This window comes from Xiphias gladius, chromosome 12 (assembly GCF_016859285.1).
Source record: "Xiphias gladius isolate SHS-SW01 ecotype Sanya breed wild chromosome 12, ASM1685928v1, whole genome shotgun sequence".
In the NCBI taxonomy this organism is placed as follows: Eukaryota; Metazoa; Chordata; class Actinopteri; order Istiophoriformes; family Xiphiidae; genus Xiphias; species Xiphias gladius.
In genome coordinates this window covers 13,051,192-13,076,680 of record NC_053411.1, presented here as the reverse complement: position 1 = coordinate 13,076,680, position 25,489 = coordinate 13,051,192, and the positions used below count along the sequence as shown (strand labels likewise).

At 39.5% G+C, this 25,489-nt stretch overlaps 1 protein-coding gene across 8 annotated transcripts in view; it reads right to left on the bottom strand.

The window, feature by feature from the left end:
• The window catches only part of svep1 (sushi, von Willebrand factor type A, EGF and pentraxin domain containing 1), a 106,507-nt gene that overhangs the window by 56,277 nt on the left and 24,741 nt on the right, over positions 1 to 25,489 (bottom strand). For all 8 annotated transcript variants that reach the window (XM_040140955.1, XM_040140950.1, XM_040140951.1 and 5 more), the window contains 2 exons: positions 17,034 to 17,289; positions 15,246 to 15,422 (listed from right to left, as the gene is read on the bottom strand). In XM_040140955.1, the coding sequence (XP_039996889.1) occupies positions 15,246 to 15,422; positions 17,034 to 17,121 (265 nt within the window). In that variant the 5' untranslated portion in view covers positions 17,122 to 17,289. The remainder of the gene's footprint in view (positions 1 to 15,245; positions 15,423 to 17,033; positions 17,290 to 25,489) is intronic.

Below are 25,489 nucleotides of genomic sequence, written 5' to 3'. Positions count from 1 at the left end.
CTAGGGTAGACACGGTGGGGGGGTTGGAAATTATTTATGGCCACTCTAATGCATTGTTGGTTTGGTGTTTTCATGGATATTAAGAAAATATAGTATGACAGCAGCATCAACCTTTAAAGAGTGCTCCATCAATTTAGCATTGCATTCCTCTAACATTGTCAGACTCACGATGGAGAGTTTAAAAAAAAAAAAAAGGATCAAAATGAATGTGGCATAAACCAAAGATATCGTCATTACACACAATGCAACACAACCACCTACAGTTCAGTCATTGTTTCGGGTGTGTTATTCTTGTAGCTGCTAGTGTAGCCTGGAGCCTCTAGCCTCGAGGAGAGATGAGGAGCAGCCTACAGAGGACCGGTTAGCTCACGTTTTTCTAACTCCACACCTCCAGATTTTTTTACTTTTCAAACTTGTAGTCTTCAGCCCCCAACCGACAACTTTTTCCACATATGCAGGAGTCCTCTTAAAGTAAACAGACTGTGATGTGTAAAATTTGTGGAGTTCCCCTTTAAAATACTAACCATTACTCAGATAGCATTAAATCCAAACCTCACTTACGAATACAAGGACTCTTGCGAGAGTTAAATACTTAGCTGTCAGAAGCATTTAAAATAGGGTAAAAAATACATTCTCTTTGGACCAAATAGGAAGACAAAAAGAAAAAACAAGGACAAAACCAAGCACAGTCTAGTCCATCTGTTAAAGTCCTTTCTGAAGGAGTTCTGAAGGAGTTCTGAAAGAGTGAAGCAAGTCATACAAACTGGCAGACATGTCTGGTCTGCGAGCCAAAGTTACTATCACACGAGAATCTCATGTCTCTGGGGGGACGCTGTGTTCGATTAGCCAGGCCTAAAAACAGAGTGGGACTGAAACGATGAAAGAAGATCCAGAGGGAGAGCAAGAACATCTGCCTCCTAAGCCACAATGACAAACTGAGAGAGAGTGAGTTAGTGAGAGTGTGGTTTCATCTTAGCGGGACATATTTGTCTTAATCCAACAAAATCCGCTAATACATGCTTGCAAACACATGCCAATCCATATAGCACTCATACATACACTGCTTCCTGCTTTATTTTTAACATAAACCATTTATGTTGTAAAAATGGGAGAATGGACAGAAAAAAAACGTTTTCACCTCATTTCAGCTAGAAACAATTTTAAACCGCAAAATAATCTTGCAAGTCAGTGTGTAGTACGGCTGGATTTGGTACGAACCTAAATCTATCTGTGGCACAGAAAAACGACTAAAAACTATTTAGCACTGAAAGGATGCATTGACCATTTGGTCAGGTTCATTATCTTGTTTACCTACTCTTTGATCAGAGCTTGGGCCTGACTTCAATCAAAATTTTGCCAATTTTAGACTATTTTATTTTGACTGCTTGTGTTAGGCAACATATAACGTTTTGAAAACACTGTTGTCTGTTAACTGAAAAGAGATGCTAGAGAAATGAATCAAAAGGTGTTGAAAAAAGTACAATTTTTGTATCAGTGCAGAAAATCAGGTACTGCATGGCCATTAGAATAGAAAGTCTTCAAACAATACCTGACCCTATTTACAATCTGGCAAGCTTGGGGTGCTTTCCACCAACTGAATCAGGCAAATTTGTACAGAAGCAGACCTGGAGAGATCATTTCCAGTATGATGAATCTTGACGAATGATGAGCAAAGACAATGACCAAAAATGTAGTCATCCAGTTAAATGAACAGAGAAGTGCCTGCTTCACTTTGCCCTTTTTTGGATTCACTATTCTTTTATTTTGACATATTGAATTTCTGTATTGTCATTTTTTTCCACGTGATTCATATTGTTATGTGATAATGATTTTGATAACATCTAAAACCACTGAAATGGTATCAAGCTAAAAATACCAACAAAAGAAAGATTACCTAGGTGATTTGATTTGAGCTTTTGACGATAAAACTAGGGGGGGAAAAAAAAAAAAAAAACACTGATGACTTTTCATCTTAGATAAAGAAGAAAGTATTATATGTTGGGCTGGTTATCGCTTGAAAATCATCTATATCCGTGCCAATATTGTTTCTATATTAGATCCCAAACAATAACTTTTTCAATACCTTACTATGTGGACTATAATCATTTTATAACCTGTTTTCATTTAACAAAATATGCCAAACCGCTCAATGCATCAATGTTAAATAAAGTACTTTGACTTACAAAAATATACTCTAAAGTTACAAAAGCATCCTGTATTAGATTTGAAAATATCTGATCAAAGAATAACTAAGAATAAGACCAGGCACTTGACACTACTTACTTGATAATTGACACTTTTCAATACTAAACTATACGCATGTCACATTTAACCAATCTACTATTGGAAACACTCTTCTTTCTCATCTATATAACAGTTAGGGAACATAACTGTCGCTGTCACAATGAATAGGTAACATCATGGGCAGTATGTGCCAAGCAGACAATAAAAGTAACAAATATTTCTGTGACCTATAATATTCGTGATGCCATGACCCAATTCTGTCTGTCTGTCGTCTTCAAAGTCGAACAATGGAGGCCGAGGAAATCCAGCAATATTGCGAATAGGCTGCTAAATTTGGACAGAGCCCTGGCCACTTGTGGTCGAACTCCCTCTCACACAAGAAATGTTGTTAAGTTGGACCTTAAATTCCAGAGTTTTTCACTGAGAAAACAATGTTCACGTTAGAGGAAACATTCCACTCTTAACTGAGACTTCCCATGTGCACTTGAGGTGCATAAACAGACGATGGAAATGGACAATTAAAATGTATAATCCAGCCTACAAAAAGAGATATATATTCACACAACAGCCTGACCAGAGGCATTAAGAAACTGTTGCTCGGTTTGAATGTTGAATTTCACGTAAACACAGTCTGTATATACATAACCTCAACGCCAGTAGACTGTATGCGTCTCACATTGAATTCATCTGGACCACCAGGAGAGCTTAAAATTGTTGGATTTAGGGATGTGAAGAATGTAAATGATGCATATGTCCGGTCATGATGGACACTTTAATCCTATAAGTGTCAGAAAGTCAAACACATTCAGCCTCAATGGCAATGATTAAATACCACACCTCCACCTTCAGCTATAGAGCCCCCCTATCTTCGAACTTATGGTTTCCTATGTGACAAGCCACCATGACGAGAGAGCAACAGGCACCTGTCTACCATCGTTTTATACAAAATGCTCCATATAGCAGAGTTTTGCTTGAGGTTCTCAAGCCTCAGGACTCCTGACCTCATGAAGAGCGACGGTGAATCTGTGAGGTCCTGTTGTACCATGAAGCTACCATATGTGAGTGGAGCATCACAAAGCACCAATTCCACAATGGCAAATTCCTGGTACTTAAAGTGACAATTGAGGAAAGAGAAAATAAGTGCCAAACATAAGGTCACTAGGAAAATCCCCTCCCTGCTGAAGCGTCCCTAAGCAAGACACTGGAAAACTTCCAGCTCTCATAAAACTTCCATTTCAGGTAATTATTATGAACCAGGAAGCTTTCAGCAGCAGGTTTCAGACTTAGAATTCACTGAGAAAACGCAGACAGTGATCCTACAGACAGCTGTCACCTGGTTTAGTTATTGTTCCACTTGGGGATACACTTTGCTCCCTCATAGAATCCAAGACTGCCTTTGCAACAATAAAGGTCAAAGGAATTTTCCAACCTCAGTACATGGGTCACCTGAAGCTGAAAAAGTTTGGGAATCCCATCTTTGTGGAATGTCAGAAAGCGCTAAATCACATTGTCAGAGTCTCATTGAAGTCTGGTGTGCTCTCCAGCTGGAGTGCAGAGTTAAACAGGGGGATAGGGGTGAGATGTGGCTGCTGCACAGCTGTCCACCTACTCAGGCTGTATCTGGGGATGGGGGGGGGGGCCTCAATGGACCCCCTGATCAGAGGAATGTGAAACTTCCGCGATGTGATGCAAGTCAGTCTTTGGAGAGGAAACTGAGGAAGTTTAGTGGCTGCTCCATTGCTGTTTGCCTGCTTATTATTCAATCCTATTCCCAAAGGACAATTACTTCACCATAATTGCTAGACACATTTTACAGATTCCCAAGGACAGGGAGACTGCCCTGCTTGTTTATTACAGACTCCAGGAACATTGGCAATGATTGGGAGAGCGAGGCAAACCGCTAAACAACTGTACAAACACAGGTTGGTCTCCAGTCTGGTGTGCCTGATTACAGATGTCAGTGTGCTGAGAAATGTTGTGATATAAGGCTGCAGTATGATCTCAGTACACTCTGTACAACCTAGCATAGAAGAATGTTAACACTAACACTTTTAAAGAGAAATGTCTGTTGTCATATCCTTTTCAGTTGTTGCGTCACTATTTCACCAAATTCCTGAATATTTTCCACATTTCTGACGTGATTTGAAGGATCTGTTATCAGACGTGCTTGCACACACACAAACACACGATGAAACGTTCCACCAGATGCGCACACACGCTCATATACTTCCACTAAACCACCACACACGTTTAATCGGTTCCCACAGTAGCCTCAGAGTTGATGCTTCCCGGTGGGAGCTCTGGGAGTGATCCTGCTTAACAGATTCACTGACAGGACACAGATACACCCAATGCTGTGTGCTAGTGTGAGTCTGTATTTCCTCATGTTTTTTTGTTCATGTGCTGTGTGCAAATAAAGCAGACACAAACAAAAAGATGTCCAGATTTCTCTAACAAAGCAGACCGATAAGAAAAGCGGTATCGGTCCTGTCGTATCACCAGACCCAAATATCATTTCACACTATCAGACGGGGAAACATATGCATGAATTTTGTCGCTGTTTCAACTGAACTCATTTTCTAGAGTTGAAGAGGCTGTTGTGTCGGAACAGAAGTTGATTGAGTCAGAGTGCAAGAGAAAAAGAAAGACAGAAATATGCCTCTCTTCCAGAGAGCTGGCAGCTGCTGATTTCCTCCATCCCTAGCCTGTGACCTTGGACATAGCATGTACCCCTCTTCATCACCTCCCTCCAACTGAGAGTTTTCAGTGGGTCAGCTCACACACTCCCACCGCAACGAGCTCAGAGAGTGAGAGGAAGTGGGAGGGAGCTTAAAGGGCACTGATGAGGGTCAGTGAAAAAATCCAGAGGCAGGCCAGGGTCACAGAAAGGGACAAACATGTTGGATTTGAAGAAGGGTAAAGGCCTTAAAAAAAGAGATACTTAAGATGCTGAAGCAGAAAAATCATTCCTCCTTACATTCTCATGGGTACATTTGTAAGTTTAAATTATGTGGGAGAGAGAAACAGAGGCACAAAGAAGTTAAAATATTTGAATAGCAAAAAAGTGTTGATCGATGATTCAATTTGTGCCTCCAAACAGTGTGTGCTTTGTTAGCCACGGGTGATGTTTCTTGGCACGAGTCATGATATAAAAAAGCTTACAGTAGAAGAAGAAAAACAATCGGCTACAGTGTGAGTTAATTAACCGATTAACTGACAATAAAAATAATCATAAGTTGCAGCCCTGGCTGACAGAAATACATGACTGTCAGAATATCTTTACTGAGAGTTTATGTTTGTGTCTCTCCACTTGGCCCTTGGTCACTCCCGAGACCAGGAAACAGATCATAGCAGACTTAAAAAGAGGTGCTTCTGGCGTGCTTACCATCTCTCTGTAAATGGCTAATTTATGTCTGTCGCACCTGGTGACACGGTACTGTAGCTGGGAGAGACTTGGAAAGATGGCGAGAAGAGGGGGAAGCTGGGAAGACGGGCGGCTAGGAGGAGACCTGGCAGGTGGGAAGTAAAAGAGAAATTGGCAGAGAGATGGAAAAAAGATGGAGGGATGGATGGGCGAGGAGGAGTGTTAATGACGCAGTGAGGCTCTGCTTCGCAGCACCGGCTGTTTCACAGCTCGTTTTTCATGCTCTCCTGCAAAGGAGAGTCCTATTATGGGTCCGCTGCCTCCTCTCTCCTTCTTCTCTGTCTCTTTTTTTAAACAAACGTGCATACATAGAGTGGCCTCAGTTTATAACATCAGTCATGTCTGCTTTACAGCATCCCTGACCTACAAACAAGGCAGCAGTAGTCATCAATTAAGGCCTTTCACAGACCTGTATGTGCCATTTAATGAGAGAAGAGAGGGTGGAATGGGGCAGAAACATGTGGCGCTGAGGGAGGGACTAACATATATTTCAGCGCTGCACTGTACTTTAAAACTGAAGTACACAATATCCTCTAAAGAAAAAACTTCAAACACAAAATTACATGAAAGACTGTCCGAAAGCGCCTGGGGGCAGCTTAAACACCTCTTAAAATCAGCAGAAAAACTCTAGACATTTTTCCACCTCTTTTTCATCTTGTATTTCACTTGTTAACAAATTACTCAGGTTCATTACGAGTATGGTTTTATTTTCATAGCTTTGGCCATGATTTCTGTCTGCTTTAGTAACAGTGTACTTGCAAAGTAATAGCTGAGAACTGGGGACATTGCATCAAGTCCAATGGGACAAGAAACGCTAGTGTTCAGGTGATCAGGCAGGCAGTAAACAAGTAAGCAGCCAGTTTATCTACCTCTTCATTTTATTAATAATCTCTCGCTGGACAGGAAAACTCTACAAACACAACTGCAGAAAATACAGTAGGTCAAAGTTGAACCGGGAAGTCAGTCTGTAACCTGTAATGAATATTTACAATAGACGCTTTATTGTTGGTAACTTTTACCGTTGACCTTTGTTTTCTAATCCAAATAGTTTGGCTAACCTCGGGGGTTTATTTAAAACCCCCATGTTGCTTTGCGCTAAATGGTAATGAAAGCATGCTAACATGTTCAAAATGAGAATGTTTACATGCTGATGTTAAACAGGTATAATGTTTACTGTGTTCACCATCTTAGTTTAGCATTTTAGCATTCGTGCGTCCAAACACATCTAAACATTTGTTAATTAACATAAATCTCAAAGTCCAGCCAAGGTTGATGGGAATATCTTTAGTTTACAAATATTTGGTCATGGACAGAAGTATTTGGCCAAATTATAAATTTGACCTGATGGTGAGGAAAAGTCAGAGGATCACCAAAAGCATTAGGATCCATCTTCTGGGCACCATGAATGTCTGTAAAAACATTCATGGCAATCCATCCAATAGTTGTTGAGATATTTCAGTCTGGACCAAAGTGGTCGAGCGGACGGACGGACTATTATTGCTATTCCTAGTGCAATGCTACAAGCATGACCAGTAAAAACTACAAAAATATAACCCAAGCTGTAAAAAAACTGAATTGTCTGTTATGCAATGTCACATTTTTTGCTGCGATTAATAAGTCTGGGAGCAAGTCTGTTTTTTGTTTTTTTTGCATTACAGTGCTAAGGGCTGAGGAGCTGCAGCTGTTCCTACTAAGGTGTTAAACTTATCTTTTCATTCAGTCATAAAGACACTTCCACAGGTAGGTTTACACAAGATGCATAGAAAATAGGATATCTATTGAACACAATTTATATGCCCATTTCATTCCTCTGTGATCACATTTTGATGTTTTATTTGTCTGGGTTTTATTAACATAACATCAGATAGTTTGTTATGAGTTATAAACCACTTATTATGTTATGTTCCATATAAATAATCTTTATTACTGAGCTTATCAGTGGTAGTATTTCCCCCTCTCTCTGTCTGGCTCAGAGCCAGTCTGATCTTTGTCCATTCACGGAAAGCTCTCCTTCCATCCACCACAAAAGACACATGGCTCTGGGGTAAGGATTTGCACTCCCTCTTTCTCTTTCCACTCTCTGCTGACCAAAAAAAACAAAAAAAAAAAAAAAAACACAAACCTAAACTTCCATCCAATCAGTTTAAGCATTGATGGGGGTTGGGGGCAGTCATACTTGACCCCCCCAAAAAACCTCCTCCGCATTTGCCCCCTGCTCATAACTAGACCAGAACTGAGCCAGAATTCCTGTTGAGCAACTGAAGCTTTTATTTTTTACCACAAAAACATTGAGAATGAAGGACATGGACAGAAGCAGACAGTCTGCTGTGGTAATTGATGCTGTGGGATTAGGATTCATGCAGTTGGAGGAAATAGAGCCTTTATAACAAAGTTTATGTAACGTGTTGAGTGAGTTGGATAAATTCACTCCTATGGTAGAAAGATATTTACTTTAGAAAACATTTAAGTGCAATTTACAAAAATTGAACAAACAGAAGGCCAGTTTCACATATGAGGCCACTTTCATCCATCTGCTGGCAGCGGCATTAATGGATGTCAGTTGGCTGTACATCCAACACATTGGTCCAGAACAAGCTAAGATTTTAGTAACCCCTGTGACGACATTCTGGTCAATGACGTGGTATCTTGTAAACCACTGGCTTGAGTCTTCTACATGTGCTGTAAATATTAGTTTATTATTAAAAGTTGAATCTCAGTGTTTTTCATCCCCTGATCCTTCTCTAGTGCCATCATTGGGTAACATTTTTAGCCACGCTAGCGGTGGGGCTCTAGATGTGCCAATGACATTTGGTTGTTCCAGACTACAGTATCTTGAAAAATTATTCATGGATTGCGAAGAAAGTTAGTACTGGTTTTCATGGTCCCTAGAGGTTACATCTTAATGTTTTTGTACCCCTGACCTTCCTATCCCCAGGCCACATTTTTTCTTTACACAGAATATCAAAATTCAACAGGCAGATTGCCATGAAATGTGCTGAGCATAGTCAAATTCGCTGAAGCTGCCTTCAGTTTTTATGCTCCTAGTTGCTGGAATAGCATCACTGAGGACTCGTTTCTTTCAAAAGCAGCCTCAAAACATTTCTTTTTTATGTTGCCATTTAATTATGTGTATTACTTCACATCCTTCGTCATTAAATAATTGATATGTGGGTATTCTTGAATGTTTGTTGTGTGCGCCCAGGAGATAGTTCCTTTTTGATTTTAGTGACACCTTGGCCTTTCCCGCAGCACCCTGCGGACAAAATAAACCACTACTGGAAAGGTTGTATGGACAAATCTTAATGTATGGGTTAAGACTATTGGTCTTGATATTTTACTAATTCACTTGTATGTATTTTACTCTTAACACAAACTTAATACACGTGTATTTTTAATCAATTTACTCTCTCCGCTTAATTTTTTTAACCATATCAAAGATTTAGACACTCACTTGTGTAATGTATTATGCCAATGTAGTGTGTGTGCTGTCTCAAGTGGTATAAACAGAGTCTGCACTATTGCCTCCTCATACAGGCATCTGGTATTTGTCAGGTCCGTGAATGTGGTATATTTTAATGGGTCAGAGGTGTGGGCATGCAAAGCATGCGGAAAAAAACATGGCTGTTCGTATGTGTTGATCCCTGAGCAGTATATACTTGTGTGTAAGCAAGTGTTATCAAGACTGTGTAGAGCGAGATGAGCTGCAGAGTATCGAGGACTGAGACAGTGATAACCAATGTGGTGTCAACTTCAGCTCGCATTCCTCAGAGTTCACAAAAAACATTTATTCTTTGTTGCTTTTTTATTTTTATTTTTACTGTTCTTCATTTACACTGGAAAACTCTGCAACGGGTTGAGGCCAAAAAAAGTGAAAGGGGAATAAAACAAACACTGATTGCAACATCCCTCCCATTTCAACACTTTTCATTGTCGTCCTTAACACTGAACAAATTCCGCCTCTCCTCTTGTCATTTCAATTCTTTTGTTCAATTTATGTCCACCTCAAGGCTTCCCCTCCTGGAGTCTCTTGGTCATTCACATCAAGACCATAAATATTTACTATGCAAATGCAGTGAATGCCTCTTATCTCCTCCTTGCAACAGACAAGGGAACACACAGTCCAGTCCATCCACAGAGAGGTGGATGTTTTACGTTCAGGGTTGAGTTGAAGCTCGCTGCTGCCACGTGTCTCCTGTTGGGATCAAGAGGCTTTTATGACCTTAATATTTTGAATATTGTGCAATTCTTCCAGTATCAGTTATGGGGAAATGTTTTGTTACACTCAAAGCATTCCAATTAGCAGTTCATATCCTGATAACAGTCTTAAAAGGGGTAAGGCATCTAAATATATTTTCTCATATCAAAAACATCAATCAATAAACAAAATTGATGGATGTTTAAAGAGAATAGGAACAACGATAAGCAAAATGGTAAGCATGAGAATTGACTCTTGACCTTTGAAATAGTAAAAGAAAAAAAAAAAAAAAGAAAAAAAAAACTTACAAGCTTTCTGGGGCTTTCAACCACCTCTCACTCTTCATTAGAGCAGGAAGTTTGTTTACTTAGTTGCCCATTAGATTGCTCAGTTGTCATACTATACTAACCTCAGTTGATGACAGTTGAGTCATCTCCATGTCAACTAAGCAAACTCAGTAACTCAACTAGTAAGGGAACTCTGAGTTGAATAAAATGTTGACTAAATTCCTAAAGTGCACTGAGTAGCTGGTATGATTCATACGCAAAATCTTTATTTCCGTATTTGCATCTACGCGCATGAATAAATAGAGTTTTTCCACACCCTACATGTTTGTAATATTACAGTTATCATGTCCACTAATGAAGGGAGATGTGAGGCTGTTGTGAATCCAATATCACAGTATCCCATAGGGCTGTCACCCTTTCAGAAATCTAATTCAAAAAAATGAGAAACATGTAATTTGATCAAATTACTTCAAATGCAACCCTTGAAACCTAACCTTAAACTATGTTGTAGAACTGACGTAGTTCCATTAAGTCCCTTCATGTGTTCCATTAAGTCCTGGTGTGTTACTGCCTCCCTGACACACCTGTTAGCCTGTTACCTGTTAGCCTGTTAGGGACAGGCTGACAGGTAACAGGGGGTGATGTAACTATAAGGCAGCTGCTTTTTAAAAATCCGGAAACAGCTTCATCTCTATTCCCCATTTTTCCATCTATGGTGTTGAATCCAAAATCTTTCCACATATTACCTCTCAGATGGTTTGTTGTCATGATTATCTTTTCAGCAAGGGTCATTAGTTTTCACTTTATTTTGTATTAACAAAGAGAACAACAAATGTCACAGACTGAATATTGATTTTTTCCCCACAACCAAATGATAGTTTGAATTTTGAATTTAAAAAAAAAAAGATAGCCATAGTATCCCATTCAACATGTGCTTACTTTAAAGTATAGATATTTTGAGTACCCTGAATAATAACAACACATATTGTATTAAATGCCCGATATAAAACTTCAAAACTCCTATCAGATGCATGTAAGTCTTACTTATTCATGATGCAAAGAAAAAGGTAGAACACATGGGAAAGACAAAATACACAAATGTAAAGACGTGAGGTATGGAACACACACACACACACACACACACACACACACACACACACACACACACAAAAGTCCAGTTGTATGATTTAGATATTTTTGCACTATAATCCCATCACTACACCTCCTCTCTCTAAATCAGACTACAAATATTTTCTCCAGTTATTTTTCTGGCCTTCTCACCTGATTGCTTTATCTTATTTCATTTTCTCTCTTTTCGTTCCTTTGTTTCCTTCATGCTTTCATGATGTCTGTTGCTCTCTCTCTCTCTCTTTTTCACTCCCCCCATCCATCCCGAGCAGTCGTCTTTGAGCAGAACAAAGCCTGTCCTGACACCAAGTTAACACAGTCCAGAGCTCCTGTCATTCTCGTGGGCTACAGAAGAGGCTGATAAGCTAGAATGTGTGACAGGAGGAAAACATGTTACCCTCCTGCAACCCCACTTCTCTCAGCCTCTCCCTCCTTTTATCCACTTCCCCATTCCTCTGTTGATCCTCCGTGATACAGACATTGAGAGCTTGAGATTGGTATTAGAAGAGAGACAACAATGTCCTGTTTCGCATGCCAGATTAAACCAAACTGCGCAGGATCTGGGTTCATCAATCCATTTCTATCTGCTGGGATTCCAGGCGAGTTTTGTGGAAGAAGCTGTTTCACTTGGCTGTCGACAGATTCATAAACAACACTGCTTTGCACTGTAGGGATTTGGATAGTGTTTCCAATGGAGCCATTCAGCCAATGATAATAAAAATCCACTTAAAGGCCTAATGTTTGGGCATATTATTTTCAGATGTGTCAAAGACTGTTAAATGTGAAAAAACAAAGTTCAAAAAGCATAAAACCTCAACAAACTTTCAGTCTAGACAACACACTCACCTGAAGCCATACACTGACCATCAAGCTTATGCAAACCAGAGCAACTACGCCTCTGCCACTGTATGGTTGCGTCTGTCTGCTACTAAAGAGCCCTGGCATCACTGAAACACGTGGCGTACCCTTAATTCACACAGCACCTATGATTCAGCCAAGCCCACTGATATTAAAGCAAGAGAAAACTTTTATAATCTATATAATTTTTCAGTAAACAGCGGGAGCTTGGCAAGCGTTAATGTATGTTCCTTGGTTACGTACTCCTCTAACCGTAAATCTAATTGGCTATGGAGCCACTACTACTTCAAAAAGGACATATAAGTTATTAGAGAATAAAACCCTGTGTAAATGCAGTGCTCAGAAACATATACAAGGGTATTTCACACCATTTAACAATACCGAGCTAATAGAGCCTTCACTTCACGCCAACATATCCACAACAGCAACTGCAGTGACACATTTTCCAGCATGGGCCGGCGCACTGTGGGTACGTCAGCTATAGGATGAGGATAATGACTTATAGACAATCAAGTGTCCGCAACAAAATGGCCCACTCCTCTACCAAGAGACCTTGTTATCTGAGAGAGTAAAAGACAAACAGAGGAAGCAATCCTCCGTTGTGGTTGCAGCGCCTCACTGTGTCCTTCCTTCCTTTGGCTGGCTGAGCCATTTCTGCAGTCTGCTCCCTGCTATTAATTAAACCATTAAAACAGATTAATAAGCAGAATGGGGCTCCAGTCTCGACAACATCTGATGAGAATTAAGGAGGCGTGCTTTTTGGCACGATGACCCCAATGCCCTTTATTTTGGCTCTCACTTTGCAAATTTTCCTCCTCCTCTCGCTCTCTTTTTCTCTCACTGAATTTTAAACACTGATCTGAATTTTTTAAACCTATCTGTTGCTCAAATGTCTCTCTTTCCACCTTCTCTACCTGTTATCTAATTCTGGACTGAACACATGTGGGTACAGAGAGGAAGACTAGAGGGCAAACCCAACCAAGATTATGTCCTGCTTGTGTTTGCTTTATTAGAGTTGAGAATTGAGTGTTATGCAGATTACTGCTGTGACTGTTTCTCCTAAGCAGCCCAGTCAGCATTGATTTTCTTCTTAGTCCCTCGTTCCCTCCCACCTGTCTCCCCTGCACAAAGGGTGAGCCGTCTAAATGACTGAGGTCTAACACAGCAGTTACTTAAACACAGACACACACACCAGCCAGTGCATCTGTTAGTCGTTCTGCTCTTCAACTAGCACACAGATGGCTATGCTCCTCTGAGTTTATATATTCAGTAAAAATAATGTATTGGCCCTTAACTTTACACTTGAATGAAATGACAAAGACCACCTGCATCAAATTGCAACATTACTCTGTGTAACATGGAGATTTAACAGAATGGACATTTAGATCTGATCTGTCATTACACGGGCTGCTGGCAAGATATTTAACTTAACTGTCTGCAGTAGTGGATTGATTTTAAGCAACAGACTCAAGCAAAACATAATTAATGCATTGCCACAAAGATCATCTATCAAATCTGCGGTGGGACCTTTCAAAAGAAATAAAGGCTGAGTTTGAGGCTTTCCCCACATAAAGAAGAGCCACTGCGTCACCGCTTCTACTCAGCAGAGACTTATCCAACATTTCTGTCTAGGGATCAATAAAAATTTATTTATTCTCATCTCATTTACAGAGAGTATTTCTATTATTTCTGATTGTAGGAGTCATCCCACCAACTGATGCAATGGAAGTAAGAAAGAGAATTCTTCTTACATATCCCTGAATTTCCAATGAAACTGTAAGGCTCAACTGTTTTCACATCATTTAAAACATTGTGAAGTTGATTAAACATTACCTAAAAACATATTTTCAGATTTTAAGGAGATTAGGAGACTGAGGAGATAACAAGAAAGATGAAAGGAAAAGTAAATGTTTCTGTTTAAGAGGAAGAAAAGATACAAGAGAGAAAGTCCTCCTACATCACCTATTTTCAGTCTCCATTATTAATTCCTGTACTTTTGCCTGTTCAGGGCTGTTTTTGTTGAGAGTCTATAATTATAAAATCAAATTCGTACATTTGAACTTATTTTATTCCAATTTTTAGCTTGAATTTACAGTTTATGGAACTGTATAATTACAGTGACACCCAGGGATTTATTCCATATGTGTGTACACAACATTAATATATGTATGGACACTCCTGCGTTCGCATGTAAGAGTAACTGTTAATGGTCACACACAAACACATGCTGATGCTCTTATCTAAAATCACATTTGTGTGTAACCATTAAATGATAAGTCTTAGAGCCCCAACATTATAAATAACCAGTAGTAGGGAACACAAGGGTAAAAAGCAAAGCCCTCTGGCAACAGATGAAACAGATGTTTTAGTTCCTCAAATGGATACGTATGAAACAGAAGTGGGAGGCAAAGCAATAAGAGCCACAGAAAAGGGCACTAACTTTTAAAATGACAGCAGCATTTTTCGTTGGGTGTAGAACAGAAAGAAATGGATGCATGAGACGTGATTTAAAAGAGGAAATTGAAGGTGGAGAGCAGGATGTGGTGCATCCAGCTGGGAGTCAGAGAGTCATGGGTGAGAGAAGGCCATTGAGGTCTTGAACACACACAAACATATCACTGTCTCAGTCCTCCACCCCCTCCACATTATTGGGTTTGCTGATAGTGATCTTTCCTGTGGACAGCTTACGCTACGTTAAGTGGAAAGACGGCTTATTTAACTTTCACCCAATAGTGAGCTCAACAGCAACTTGGGGCCAAGTAGTCTTGACTTTAAGGAGACACTGACAGACAAAGGCAATAAAGACAAGGGGAATAGAAACTATAACAAAGTCCAAATGTTGATCTGTAAGACACCTGAATGTTTTAATGCAACAAAAGTCTGGGCAAAAACAATTTAGGTCAGTTTGTGGAAAAAACAGCAAAGCTAAACATGCCACAGACACAGCTTTTACTGGGTTTGCTGTCTGTTTATTCAAGTGGTGCTGTTTTTTTAGATGGTGGCTGCCAGTTGTAAGAGGAATCCATCGGCATGAGTGTTTGGCACAGAATAAATGGTGATATGAGCGATTTACAGATAAAAGAGCAGGGTACACATCCATCTGTCCTACCTGTGCACTCGTGCTGCAGACCCTTCCCGTAGTATCCCTTCTCACAGATGCAGTCGTACTGTCCAGTATGTGTGCCGCACTTGCAGCTTGCCATCAGGTCGCAGCAATCCCTGCCTGCTTCACAGAGAGAGGAGCAGCGTGACAGATCCTCCTGGATGTAGCTTCCTGTCGGGAGGTCTATGGGTGGAAAAGAAACACAGGGGAGTGCAGGTGGCAGTAGGATCAAATTACACCACCTGATTATCAGACAATTTACTTTAAGTGTTCAGTCATTTGGAGACTGTTATAGAACCATTTAAGAGGCCAGACAGGGCTGAAAGTAAAATTGATCTTAATACTAGGGTTGCTAGAGTTGACTTTCTTCAAATCATGATGGTGTGAATTTGCAAAGGGGCAGTCTAAAACTTCTATTTCTGCTTCTGTATAGTATGTAATTGAGACTGGCAACATGCTGAATTAAACACAGGTTTTCCACTCAACTTCTGTCATCCTTCTCTCAAGAAATCAGAGAACAAAGTGAACCAACACCTTAACCACAGAAGTATATAAGTAAAAATCAGCAGTACCAACAAGCCACACATGTACAACCGACTAAAAGCAAACAGCCATATCCTCTTCTACCAGTGTAAAAAATTGCTCCAAAACACAGAAGTCACTAATTAAAGCCCGTAACCCTGAGCTGAGACATTTTTCAAAAGAAAATGTATTGGGACTGTAACCAGGAATTGAGACTGAGGACAAAACTGGATTTCATGTTGTTACCAAGGCCAAAAAGGAAACTTCAGTTGTATTTCTAAAAGTCAACTGAGAGAGCAGGAAGGCAGAGAGGGCCACAGAAGAAGAAGAGGTCGAAGAAGAAGAGAGACAGCTCTGGTATAATTTTTGCGATTTGGTCCATCGTCAGCAAGAATGGCTCAGAATGTTGCTCCGTGTTTGAGAACAAAAAATGTCTCTACTTTGACACTGTTGTTGGCAGAGTCGCTGGGCAGACTTCAAGACAGAGCGTGAGAGACGGCGGAGACTGAGCTGATAGTATGGTGTGTGTTGGCTTTTATTCTCACAGCCTTATCCTTGCGCCGTCTCACTGATCTCTACCACTGCACCTACTGTCTGGAATTTCAGAACCTGTGTGTAAACGTGAATGTACAGTCTGCAAGTGCATGTGGATGATTTACAGCTTTCTACACACTCAGTGTTGTACTTAACTGTGATATTTAATGGCGATATTTTAAGTTTAAAGCCACGACTGAATCACCAAATTGTGGGAAGTCCCCCTCAAGTGTGGGAAAACTGTCTTCTTCTGTCTAATCTGTATAGAATTGAGGCCTAATGGCTGTTGGCAGTACGTAACAGAAAAGACCATTCTGAAATGTACGTTGTCATATTCCATTTAAAATATTATCTGCTTCCTTTTGAGTAACACTGAATTTTAAAAGGGGCAAAACCTTAATTTTAGATATACTGCTACAGGTCAAATGATGATGTTTGAAGCAATGGGCTTCTAAGAGAAAAAGAGTAGCCGTGGTAGCTTAAACTTTATTCATCAAAATTCATCAAAACAGGGGGCTTGATGTAACTCTACCTTGTGCATCTAAATTGTGTAAGTGGGAAAGGGGTGAGACCTGATATGTCTTTGCGGCTGTGAAGTGAGATCACAGATGTTTCTTTCAATTGCGAGTACATGACCTCCAGAGGGCTGTGATTCTGTCTTTAAAACACGTATAAAAGCAGTTTGGTTTCTCCCATAGCAACAAATCAGCTTAAGTAACCTGCATCTGTTCTTCTTACCTTCATGGAGTGCACGACGAGCCAGGGCCTCAAACTCTGCAAAGTTGTGCACCAGGTAGCAGTGCTGGTCTTTGGGGTGCGAGGCCATGTCATGGAGCTCCCTGATGTTACCCTGCCAGATGCCCAGAGTGAAGATTTCAACGCCACGTTCCCTCAGAGCTGCTGCCACCGGCCGAGGGTCTCCGCCGTTAGAGTAGCCATCAGTGATCAGGAAAATGACCTTGGTGGCGTTAGCACGAGAGTGGCGCAGGATTTGCTGATGGAGAGGAAAATGTTACACATTAATTGGAGAAGTAACTGGCTGAAATTTCACATTTATGAATCAAATCTTTACACCACTTTTGCTTCATGTTGGTTAAAGTTTAGAGAAACTTTCAATTTAGTTGCACCATGAAATTCAAAAAACCAGAATCTAAAAATATGAATTTGTGGTTTGACAGGGAGTTATGTACTGGACTATTTCTTGGCCAGGCACAGAGACTTCCTGGAGTCTTGTCATCATCATGAGGAACTCCCCTAAAAACACAAATTGTCCATTTTACACATTGGTTTTTGTTCAAATTAAACAACCCTAGCTTGACATATAATATGTTAATGAGTGAGCTTTGTGAGGTTCTCATAGTTGGATTTTGTAACCTCATGACAGAGTTATGATAGTTGTTTCCCTCTGCTTCCAGTATGTATGCTAAGCTAAACTCATCATTGCTTGCTCCAGCTTCATGTTCAGTTGGGCAGATATGACAGTGGCATCAGTCTTTGCAGCTAACTCTCGCCAAAAAAGCAGATAGGTATACATGTTCCCAATATGTTGAATTATTCCTTTAAACAGGTTCAATAAAAAAAAGGTAAAGTGGAATTTATAAGAGACATTGCACTTCCAAAAAACCAAGAAATTAAGCTGACAGGTGCGTCAAAATTGTGCCTTAGTTAATGTAGTCATGCTGTTCCAGTATTTATTGTAAGGGTCGGCCATTCAAATACACACATCCCACAAATTGCTCTGCCTGCCAACACGCCACCAACATTGCTCCAGCTTTAGTGACATGACTAAATTGAATAACGAAAAACGTCACACGCAACCACTAAAAACAGCCCTCAATTCTAGGTTTCCTCAAAACCCTACATCAGCAAGACAGGCAACGAGGGCAGGACAGGGAGGGACGAAAAAAAAAAAAAAAAAGGAGAAAACTCTACAATTCTAGTTATTTCTCTTACAAACTACAGACTGCTTGCCAGTGGTCTACAACCACCAGAGAACACTGGGCAACATAGAACGGACTGCTGTGTCCGCCCCACACACTGGCTATAGTTCCGAAACTAAGTTTAGCCACCGTTTACAATCCACCACATACAATTAGACAGGACATTAAAGTCAGAGAAACATATCTTTATTTTCTCTGGAGTAAAGAAAAAAAAATAACAGGACCATCTGTTAGCTTTGCTGAGGAGGCCAAGCTGAAAGTGTCTGGATTTGTTGTAAGCATGTTTTAAATGAGGTTAAGAGGGTATGTGAATAAAAACCAGTGAACAATGGATGAAAAGAAAAAGAAATTGGAGCAATAAGGTGGAAAGAAAAAGCTAAGATGAAGTCAGTAGGACAGATACCACTTGCTTATTTACTGAAATCCAGAAAGGTCATGGGTATATTGTAAAGAATTAAAAAGACTGGAGGGAAAACAAGGGGAGTCCAAACAGGACGTAATAGGCTAAACATGACATAATGTAAAATACGATAAAGTGAATAGCGAGAATACATGCAAGGGTGTGACCACCGAGGGAGGGAAACAAAGCAGGAGAGAAAGTTCTGGTCTTTATTGTCTAATTGGCTAAACTTCAAGTGGTTCTGGCAGGAGCAACGTAATTACAGAGCCCGGGAAGAGAAGGAGTGAAGGAAGAAAAGGAGAATGGAGAGAGATTAGAGAAGAGGGAGAGCCTGGTTTCTCTGATCCTCAAAGCTTCAGGCTGCCTGCTGCTCCGGTTCCCAGCCTAGGGAGGTTTGTTGCGCACACTCCCAGCTGTCAGTGATACCCATCAGGCTGCCACCCTCCCTGATTCTCCTTGGCTCCTACCAGTTGTCAGCACAGTGAAGTTTTTGTCTAAGTGTTAACATTTAAGGTCTTTTCATGCCAGAGCACAATAACAGTGACTGGATCTATGTGTGCACACATGTTGGTATGCTTAGTTGTCTCTTTATGTGTAAACGTTGAGTGTTTCAGGGTGTTTTTATGTCTTTTATTAGGCATCTGCTCAAAGTGCTGCTGTTTCACAGTGGTTTCTGCTTTAGCCATAAGTCAGTGGCTAGTGTTAGCGACTGTGGAGATGCCACCAAACGTAGCATACACATGCATACCCACTAATAACACCCTTCTGAATAGTCTCCACATACTTTAGGCCAGAGTATTAACATAAAGGCAACCACAGGAGCCAATGTGTGGGAAGGGGAATGCCCTTTACAGTAACTCTCTGCATGCACCTTATCATTCAAGGCATACAGTACAGAGAGCAGCAAATAACCATGCAGCCATAGTAAACAAACCAACAAAAACAATCACACAGGCTGCCAACGGTGACAGCATGTAAGCTAAACACATTCTGCTAGTGTATGTATGTGTGTGTATATTATTTATATATATATATATATATATAAATAAATAAAAATGTGGACATGATTCACAAACAGTGAAAAAAAACAGAAGTGAATAAAGAATCCTAGGTGATTGATAATATAATCCTAATAAATATATATATATATATATATATATATATATATATATTACATACACACACACACACACACACACACACACACACACACACACACACACACACACACCCATATATACATAAAAAGCTGATTTTGTTCATGTAAACATATTTTCTCTGATCATTACCACACAAGAAATAAAAGTAATTCTGTAAGAACAGAGAGATAAAGAAAAGAGATCAAAGAAAAAGTAGAATTTGGGCCTCAAAGGCTAATAGACATGTGTGAGACTTGGCCAACATGCTATAAAAGATGCTAATCTTTTTTAAACCAAGTAAAAAGCTACATAAAACAATGGGGTGAGAGCATTTTGCTTATAGTCTTAACTGTGTCACACCTAAAATTAAAGACATTTGCAACAGCCTCCTTAAAGTTAGGTCGTTTTATTCCAGAAAACTCTTAAACCCAACTTATTCAATTTGACTGGGAACCCAATACTGATCTGATGTAAAGACTCTAAAAGATCTACTTAACAAGTATATCTTTCACCTTACAACACTGTCACCTCATAGCGTACAAAAAATTTGAACAGCTGTATGTCAGCTCCGGACCTCTCTATGTTGTACATCCCATGCTCCCCCCCCCCCCCAATCACAAACTTGCCAGACCCTTCAAGGCCAGTGTTGGTCCAAAGAAGAGATAATAAGCCAGCAGCAATGGGACAGTTTAAGTGTGTCTGGTATGGAGCCGATAATATCTGTCAAAGCAGCGGTGACAGCATGGGGACCAGCAGACCTGGAGGGATTAGTGTTAAGAGCAGCAAATCTATCTCCACTCCAACACACCACAATATTTGGCAAGAAGCAAGAGAGAGAGAGAGAGATGATGCTCCATAATTGGAGCTGGTGGCTGTGTTTTTATACAGTAGAATCAGATACATACACCTAACAGTATACATATACGGTAAGCTGTACTAAAAGGAACATAGTACAACAAAGAGATAATATTCTGGCACAAGTACAGTTGGGCGGGGGTCTCGCAAAAAGACAAAGACACAAGTGTACACATACATCCACACGCTCTTTTATAACATTGTCATTAGGGCAACAATGTTGTGGTCTGGCGGTAAAAAATTATCAGAATCCAGTATTGAATCTGCTTATAAAGTTCAAATCCTTTCAAATCCCCTGATTTATCTATAGTATTTAGGTCTAATTTTCATTTACAAAATAGCAACAATTAATGTTATATTAATAAAGAAAAGAAAAATCTCAGAGATTTGACATGCATAAACTCAACTTTTTTCAGATAGATTACATATTTGCTAGTTAGGTAAACAACTACCTGAATTTTTCTTTTTTTAGGAATTATAAAGGGGAGAAGTGATAAAGAATTCAATAAAAAATTGCCTACCAAATCTGATACGCCATATGCACAATACCTTTGTCATTTTCCAACCTACTGATTAACCACCAATATAACTAAACTTTATATATATATATATAATATATATATATAATATATAATATATATAACATATAATATATATAAAATATATATATATAATATATATATATATATATAAAATATAATATATATATATAAATATATATATATAAAATATAATATATATATATATATAAAATATATATATATATATATATAAAATATATATATATATATAACCTACAGTCCAATGATGAAAATGTGAATCCTTATTCTGACAGACTCAACACCTTCAAACAGATGCTTGTATGATTACAACTTCAAAAGCAGGCATCTCACTTCGTTTGGCAAAAGGGACTATGAAACCTTTCCACACCTTGAGGGCCAAACGATGGTGCCAAGGTACCCCAGCTGTTAATCAAAGGCTTATATATGCATGGCAGCTATTCTGAATGCTAAATGAGGACCCCCCCCCACCACCACCACACTGTTGGCCTCCAATCAGCCCCTCCTGTGACTTTGATCAGAGCCTGAGCACACCTGGCTTTGAGCAAAGCTGGTTAACAACATGTTTCTTTCTCTATTTGCCTTAGTGGGCACCCCTTTGAAAAAAAGCAATGAAAAGGGGGATGGAAAGACACACAAAGCGCATTACTACATGAGTCAAATGCTTAATGATTTTCAATATTTTTTACTGAGTACTAGCTGCCAAGTGTTTTCCCTTTAATCTGGTTCACTATTAAAGTTGGTCCTGCTGCCAGAGGTGCAACACACGTAAATGAAGATAAAGTCACAGTGCTATGCAATGCAATACAACAACACAAAACTGATGGTAGCTGATTTCTTGTGGGGAAATTGTATTTGATTGTGTGGTGCTCATTTTATTTGCAAACACCAATGCTGAGCAGTGAAACCTTGCAGCTACATCGCTTCCTTCTGCAATATGACTCCCTCTATCTCCCCAACCTCCTTCTCCATTAGCATTTGGTTTTATTTGAATTTTAAATGTTTCTTTCAATATATGCTTGTTTATCAAATGCTGCAGGGACATTGAGCTCAAGCTCGCTCAGATTTCTTTCATAGCATGACATGAGCAATATTATTGTACACAATAAGAGGCTGAAACCTCAAAATGAGTGCCCTGATTAATGTTGAAACTTATTTTGGATCGCTATATTTTAGGCCTCATTCAAATTTACCATTCAAAGTGCTTTTTATTACAATTTTGTTTACACCCAGCGACATATACGCATCTCCGTTGGCCAGATCACAAATCCGGCTGCAATCTGTCTTGGCTTTCCAGGAATACATGGAAATGAGAGTTGGCTCAGTCCAGACGTTGGACAACAGTAACAGTTAAGCTAACTTGCTAATAACAGTCCATAAACTAACACAAGCAAATCACTCTTTGCTCACCCATACGGATCATTCAGTGGTTGATCTGATCAGGGATTAGAACTATAACAGCTAGGTGCACCTTCTGTATGTGTCAAAATTGCTGGAGCTGCTTCTTCTTGTCATTTTAATGAGACAGGGAGAAAGACTGCTAATTTATGTAAACGGGGTCCTAAACATATTGGTTGATAAACTCTTAAACTGAATGGTTTACAGCGTAAAGAGTATGATGCTTTTGGAACGGCACATCAAATTTGAGTGTCATGCCTACTTGAATTACACTCAAATGGAAAATAAAAAATATTAAATCTTTTAACAGTTTTTGATGATGGATACCGTTCTGCTACTTTCACTTGAGACTGTTTCTTCTTGTGTCACTGAAGGAGAATGAAGACAAGTCTATCTGTTATTCTCTTATATGATTTTTCACCTCCCTGAGATCCACCTTCAAAAAAAAAAAAAAAAAAAAAAAAAAACTTTATATGCAGGCATTCCACAGCAATGCAACCCAACTGCATCCATTCAGAAAGCCCTGTCCCCATCAGTCGGAAGTGAGAGTGCTTGTTTTTACAGCCTATCTGCTCTTGGCTTGGGTGGTAAGAATAACAACAGCAACTTTGCAGGGGCCCAACAGAATAACATGCACACACGTACACACAATTACAGACACTAGACTCAACTTTCGTATTGTTGAGCAACATCTCAGGGACACATACTTTGGATATTTGAGATAAACTAGGTCACTTGCAAAGACACTTCCTGGTTTTCTGGTCAAATCAGTGAAAAGCCACGATCTTTTGTGCCGCAAACATGTTTTTGTTCATTACATACCACAGTCCTCACAGGAATAACACATTTTTTGTGATCTACTAAGATGATTCTGACTCAGAGGTTTCTTAACTTTTAACTGCTGTTGGATCCCAATTTAAAGGAATTCTGAAATTTTTTGACTTGAGAGTACATGTAAGGCACATGTATCTAATTTTCTGGTTGCATTGCTTAACATTTGCCTTCAATCTTTGATTCCTTTTGTTCCATGGTTCTCACATATTGTTTCATGCCACATAATCTCTGTTTCGCTAACTTTATATTACAAAACTTTCAATGTTCTAGTTTTGCTAAGTTTGCCACAAGACTCACACAGTATGGGCAAGAAGCCATGCTAAGGGCCCTACAGGTGGCTTTGCATCTTTTAGCATATGCAAATGATGTATTCTCTTAACATTTTTTTAAAGTCCTTAAATAAAGTTTTTAGATTGATTTCCTACTTTTCAGCCTGTCAGTTTCTATTCATGACAGTGTGATATGTCAATCAATTTGCAGAGACTTGAAACACATACAGCAGGTAAGCAATCTCATAAGTGTCATATCATCTTTTTGGCAATGTTATGTTATCATCACCTGCTAAAGCAAGTTTGACAAACTCTCGTGCTGGTGCATTCAAGGAAACTCCGACACCCATGATTTAGACTTCACTGCCAGAGAGCATTGCCTTTAGAGGTAATGCTGAAAAGCAAAACCTTTAGTCCTTTGTTTTAAAAAGGTAGAGCCTGTCTTGTTTGCAAAACAGTTCTCAGATGTTTTAAACGGTACATGCTCACATGGACAAGTTGAAGAATTGTTCCCTGTGATGGATTATCTAAAAACATATGGTATGCTTTGAGAAATGCTGTGAAAAGAAGCATGCACAGTTTGCTGTTAGTGGAAAAAAAACGTGCAAGCCCACTAATCTTTTATATCTAAGTTTATATGATGAATTACTTCTCTACCATGGCATTACAAACAGTCGAACCCATGCTGCTTTCCAGATGGTCCTTTACAGTCATATGTGACAGATAAAGTGACGAACATACAACCAACACACCTTGTCAGGATATCACTTTGCAGAAATGACAGCATAAGCAAAAAAAAAAAAAAAAAACAAAACAAAAAATAGTGTATACTTACTGTCTGTCTGTAGCTCCTGTCTATTATCAACACTGTGGAGTGACTGCTTGTTCACACTGCAGAACTGAGCTGTAACCTTAGTGGAACTGACACTGCAACAGATATTTGCAAGCATTGCTTCCCAGCTGCTTAATTATGCCCAATCCAATACAGTAGAAATTGAGTAGTACAAATTGGGATTGTGTGAGCATACCTTAGTGGCATGTATTGTAGAGTTTCTGGCCCTTGACATAATTTCACGGTCCTAAAAGTTACAGGATCACACCAATTTGAAAGTTTTCATATCATCATATCCATTTGAGTATAGCATAATTCTGCTATGGGGAACATCGGGGAGCTCAGGAAGTGATTTATATGGAAAAACTGATAACCTCTTAACCCATTTAATTTGGATTAATATTACAAACATCGACATACAAGTTTTAGATATCTCCTGTGACACTGTCTGCATATGAAGCAACCCCACATGGCATCTGATTCCAGAGAAATTTTGATGCGTAGGCATCTGTACTTTAAGAAAAGTAGGCACAAAAAGGAATACAATATTTTGAATAGGCTCACTCATCAATCATTGTGCTCAAAGCAGAGGTTTTGAAAACCACGTGAAATGTTTTTTAAATTAAATAGTTTCTAACCTGTCTGGGGTATAGTTGGCAAAATTTTAGGGATGCATAACTATTCCTAGAACAAGAGAGCCATAACAGGAAAATGCTCCCAAATTGGCAACCATTGACTTATTTACCACTATCTAATGATTGTGAAGTCTTCACCAAACTCTGCCTGTGTAACGTGGATTTGTCAACAGGCCCAGAGTGAACCAGTCTGACTGAGTAGTGCAATGGCAGAGTGTTGGAGAAGAGAGTGCGGACAGTCAGTTAATTGCCAGAGACGGTAAGCTGGACGGCTGTGTGTGTTAGCTTGACGGTTTCTGTCACAACACCATTCATCAAACTAAACAACACAA